The 5,309-nt window shown below is 48.7% G+C and overlaps 1 protein-coding gene across 1 annotated transcript; it reads right to left on the reverse strand.

The window, feature by feature from the left end:
• Positions 1–425: 425 nt before the first annotated feature.
• Positions 426–4,576, reverse strand: BHLHA15 (basic helix-loop-helix family member a15). The gene is made up of 3 exons (XM_019542159.1): positions 4,509–4,576; positions 3,970–4,079; positions 426–1,956 (listed from the first exon to the last, which is right to left on the reverse strand). Exon 3 carries the CDS (start codon positions 1,886–1,888, stop codon positions 1,385–1,387), a length of 504 nt encoding a protein of 167 aa, XP_019397704.1. The 5' UTR covers positions 1,889–1,956; positions 3,970–4,079; positions 4,509–4,576; the 3' UTR covers positions 426–1,384.
• Between the last annotated feature and the right edge of the window lie 733 nt (positions 4,577–5,309).

Genomic DNA, 5,309 nt, shown 5'->3' on the forward strand with positions numbered 1-5,309 from the left:
CCCAGCTTGAAACAGGCACAGCCCCGTCCACCAAAGAGAAAGAGGTAGTGTGCATGATGCTCCACCTCATGGCTGCATGGAGTCCAACTGTCCGGCAATTATCCTGCTACTATCAGAACTGTGTGACCACAGGCAGATGGAGCTGCAATACAAACTGTACATGCACCACATTTCCAAGCAAGGAGACTTTAGCTTATTTGTGGGAATGAGGAAAGTGCAAGACAGAGGGGATTTCAGGCTTTCTTAGTCATATACAAACTTTAGGAATAAAAAGAAAACAATCTTCTTGTTTTAAGAAATTCTGCCTCATTCAAATTTCATGATACGGGAACCTAGTACAAACCCAGTATAAACTCAACCTGATCACAAAGCAGGCTGTTAGCAGACTTCAATTTAATTATATTATCAATATCTAACTTGCAAACAACACACTGTAAATAAAACATTTCTGTCATCATAATTTTACAAACATCATAAATGATTTGCCTATATTACAATTGCCCCCAATTGCACTCAAAAGGCCCAGTGGGGACTAAGTTTTCACAGGGCTAGGTGCTGTGCCAACACAGCCAAATCAACATCCTTGCCCTGAAAAGCTCGCAATCTAAGACATCTTGGTATTCAAATTAAAACAACAACTTTCAAATGTATATGGTGCAGCAAAGTTCAGATTCTTGTGCATTTAAGTACAGTAGTACATCTAGCTTTGGTGAGTTTTGAAGTAGGACCAAAATGCACCATACAACTTTGTTAGCATGACAGAAAGTTACCTGTCTGCTGGACTGGAGTAATCAAGCTGGTCAAATACACTTCTATTGTCGTGAACTTTATTCTTTCTCTTTAGTAGCAGGACATTTAAGTATTCAATATAGTATTCAGTATAGTTCCCTGTAATTGTTATTAAACAAATTATTCCTTTTATCCCAGCTCAGATCAGCTAAGTATTTTCTTCAAGTGTCTGGCTGCTATCAAAGCACCATACAGGAGTATCAATATTTCATTGTTTGTCCACCAGACTGTCCACTAAATTGTGTCATCTGAAGGAACAAATGTTACAGCCAGGATTCTGCAGAAAGACTAGTGAGTTGAGATGTTTCTACAGTTGGGTGCCAATTCAAAAAACCTTAAAGAAGCCTAATCTTCACAAAGTCCCAAGTACCCAACTCTCTGGGGACCCAAACACTGAGACATCCAACAAAATTACTGAACTCCTTGAAAATCTTCATGTACAATTTCAGATAATTTCAATGTGTATCATGAGATGCAGTCACTAAATTTTGTCTGATTGTTCAAGAAAAGACTGGAGGAAATAACCCCTTAACTCTCCAAATGCTGAAATGCACAAAAAAGAGGGGATAGGAGAAAACAAAGCCAGTACATAACTTTAGCTGCCTTCGCTGAAGCTTTGTATTTGCGTGGAGTATTTTTTTAGTTGTTCTTCACGTTCATCTTCCCTTGGCTGCTGTTGGTAATGTTGGTACAATTTGGACCCACTAGGCCCTGATCCTTCAATATCTGGGAGGTGTCCATTGGACATACTAAGTATGGTGGAGGTCAGTGACTTAATATAATTTTTGGCCAGTGTGAGAGTCTCTATTTTAGAAAGTTTATTTTCGGCTCTTACATGAGGGATGACCTCCCGCAAGGCCTGGAACGCATTATTGAGCTTGTGCATTCTTTGCCTTTCCCGCTCATTGCTTTCCAGTCTTCTCGACTCTCTGTCCTTGCTGTTCCAGGAATGCTTCGCCCTTGCTGCTACAATCTTACTGCTTCCCCTGCTTCTCTTTTCTTTCTGCCGCAAACATTTTACCAGTTCCTCTTCACTCAATCTCGACGCTTCTTTGTCAACTGTAAACTTACGCTTCTTTCCTTTGGTTTTGGTCTTCATGTTTCAATAAATGAGGAGGAAATGTGATCGCCCATTAAATGAATCTTCTGGTGCTAACCATCAAAGCACTGTAAAAACATGACAAACATCTTTAGCTGTCTGTTATGTTTTCTACCAAACAAATGGTGAGTTGTAGTGTTGGCTCATTCTGAATCATCCAGTGTCATCTGGAAAGCTGCCAGCCCCTGTCTGAATGGAGACAATGGAGAATCCCTCTGCAGAGAATGACAGTGGCTTCTTCTTTCAATTATAGGTAGGGACCTACCAAATTCAGGGCAGCTGCCCGCAATAATGTGCTGCAAGTGCAGCACTGGGCACCATTTTTGCAGAGGAGCATGGTGGGCTCCCCCCATGCCTCTGATTAGCCAAGGGGCCTTGGAAGTCCTGCCCCTCCCCAGACATGGAGAGACAACCATTTGCTAAAGCCATCTGCCAATCTCCAGGGAGGGGAGGCACTTCCGGGGCCCCTCAGCCAGAGGGAGGAGGGCCGCCATGCCATGAAAATCTCTCCCTGCTCTCCCTCTCTCCATGCTTCAGGATGCCAGGTCGTTCTGCCCTTTTCTGGGTTTTTCAGCTCTTTTTTTCCCCCTGCTCTGCTGATTTTTCACCTTTTCACGGTCCCTGCACCTTTTCCCAGGTACCAGGCTTTCTCGTGGAGACCAACTGAATTTGCAGTTTCCGCAAAAATCATGACATCGTGAATTCGGTAGGTCCCTAATTATAGGCAAAGAGCTACAAAGGTCAACTGAGTAGAACTAAGTTCAGCAAGTGTTGCCAAGCTAACACCCTTGGAGTCTGACATTGGAAGCAATCGCATCTTGGGGAGACGTAATTCTCCCCATGCTCGTCCTCCAGTACGTCGCACCAAAGCTAGAGGGACTTCCCCTACACGTACATACCATATTTCATGGTGTACAAGTTGAGGTTTGGAGACAAAATATTTACTTTTAAATTTGTCCCTCGACTTATACACCATATCAGTACTTTTGACCCCCGTCGCTGTCTCAACCTTCCTCACCGACAGCATTCTGTCGCTGGAGGGTGCAGGGGGGCTGGTATAAGCTGACCCCATATTTCTGATCCAAAAAGTTAGGTTGAGTTATACACCAGATCCAGAGAACTCCTAATTTTTTTGATCTGAAAATTGGGGTCAACTTATACGCCACGTCAACTTGCACACCATGAAATACGGTTCATAGACTGTGATTAAGAGAATGGTCTCCTTCATTCACAGATCTCTTTGCCAAGAAAAATTCTGAAGCAGAAGCCAAATGAGTTTTGTGACGTGGAGCTGGACTGAACCTGTCGTTATATCTGGTCCGTAGGTACACAGAAGTGACAGTGCATTCTAGCAACATCTAAATCCAGTGCAAAGCACAGTAGTAGTTGTAGTGCCCTTGGGGAAAAGAGTGGATTTACATGCTGGATTCAGACACTGCCTTTCTAGTTTACAGATTTCAAAAAATAATAATATAATCTTTAGCATGAACAAACCAAAAACCATGTTGCATAATGGGAAGCATGACTGGCGGCAGCAGCTTAGTTATAAACTCCCTTTCTAGCTCTCCACATTTCTCCCAATTGCTTCCCTTTCCTTCTAATTCTTCTGCCCCAGGGTGCAACAAATCCATGTGGCATGAGGGCCCTACACATACAAAGAAGCATTTCAAACTAGAACCCTGGTCTTTGTCTCTAAAAAATTAAACTAGTCTCTTCCCCTTCAACATGTTCAGATGAAGCAGGAGGTGTCTTATGCTGTTTGGAGGCAGCCCCAGATTAGTGAGCATCACCCATTCACTTATGAAGAAAAGTCAGGAGGGGAGCCACTCCAAATGCCACCGGTTTCTCCTCTCCACACCTTTTGAGTTCTCCCCCCTTGCTTCCCAGGTCACTTCTCTGCCTCCACCCCTTCCTTTCTTGATACCCTCACTCCCAGCTAAACTCCTCAATATTTTCCTCCTTCTCTAAATGTTACCCAAAGCTCAAGAGCCATTCATTCAAGGATTTATTCACTTCTCATCCATAAAAAGTCCGTTCACAGACCAGTGCCCTCCCCCTTTGTTGTTTGCTTTTAGTCTCACCTTTGAAGTTCAGGCTACGTCAGCAGAGTATGCGACTGGCAGAAAGCTCGGGCTGCTCCTCAGTGACAGTTTTCTCAGCTGTTGTCCAACAATACTGTTGCCATCTCAAGCTGTTGTACAGGGAGGGGAGAGATGGTTGTAATCTCGGAGGGCATTAGACTAACAGAGCTCCCAAACGGCACAGCACTAGTGGAGACCCCGACATGCCAGAAACTGGTACAATGGCGCGAAGGGGGCGCAGCCCCAGGCCCGGCCCACGAGGCTCCTCAGGGCCGCTCTCCCACTGCCACCTCCCCGGCTGTGCCACGGGCGACCCACGGAGCGGGCCCGGGGGCCAGGCTGGGCACCACGGCCCGAGAGGCGCCCTCAGCTCCGCGCCCGCCTCCCCGCACAGCACCCGTGCCTGGGCCGCCCCGGGGCCTGAGGCGGGCGACGCGACCTGGGGGCAGGAGGACCCGTGAGGAGCAGCGCGGGCGGCACGCGGAGCGGGGGCCAAGGGGCAGCTCCGGGACACGCGGGCGGCAGCGGCGCGCACCTACCTGGGGCCGGGGCCGGGGCCGGGGCACGGCTGTGCAGGCGGAGGCGGGGCCGCGCCCGCAGGCGGGGCGGGGGGCGGCGCGGGCCTCGGGGATGCACGTGCGCCGGCACCAGAAACGAGCGCGGGGACTCAAAGGTCCGGCCCGCTCCCCGCGCACCGCCCGCTCCTCCGGGGCTGGAGCCGCAGCAGCGGGACCAGAGCGGCTGGGGCAGAGAAGAAAGAGGCCTCTCCAGGGAAGTGCCACTGCCTTGTTTTTCCAGAGATTGACCTCGGGCTGATAAGAGGTCAGATGCTAGCACCACGGCTGAGAGAGACTCGGGGGTTGTGGCCGACCGCGAGAGAACACGAGCCGTCAATGCGATGTCGCAGCCGGTACAGCAAACCAAACTCTGACTTGCATCCGTAGTTGCTTCTCAAGCACATCTCAGGATGTCGTCCTCCCGCTGTTCTCGGCCTTGGCGAGGCTGCAGCTGGAGTACTGCGTCCAATTCTGGGCACCACAATTCAAGAAGGATGCGGAGAAAAGCTTGAGTGTCCAGAGGAGAGCCCCGCGCATGATCAGAGGGCAAGAAAACAGGCCTCACGATGAGAGGCTGAGAGCCGTGGGACTCTTCACCCTGGAAAAGCACAGGCTGAGGGGGCCTGGTGGCTGCCTGTAAGTACATCAGGGGCGCACATCAGGATCTGGGGGAAATGCCTGTTCACCAGAGTGCCCCAAGGTAAAACTGGAACCCATGTTCATAAACTCCTCCAAGACTGTTTCAGGCTGGACATAGTAAAGAAAAATTTTCTTGTCCGAGCC

This window comes from Crocodylus porosus, unplaced genomic scaffold (genome assembly GCF_001723895.1).
Source record: "Crocodylus porosus isolate Cpor-Errol unplaced genomic scaffold, CroPor_comp1, whole genome shotgun sequence".
In the NCBI taxonomy this organism is placed as follows: Eukaryota; Metazoa; Chordata; order Crocodylia; family Crocodylidae; genus Crocodylus; species Crocodylus porosus.

What these genes read in the sequence shown, in the direction of transcription:
- BHLHA15 (XM_019542159.1), bottom strand. Translation starts at nt 1,888, where the DNA reads ATGAAGACCAAAACCAAAGGAAAGAAGCGTAAGTTTACAGTTGACAAA.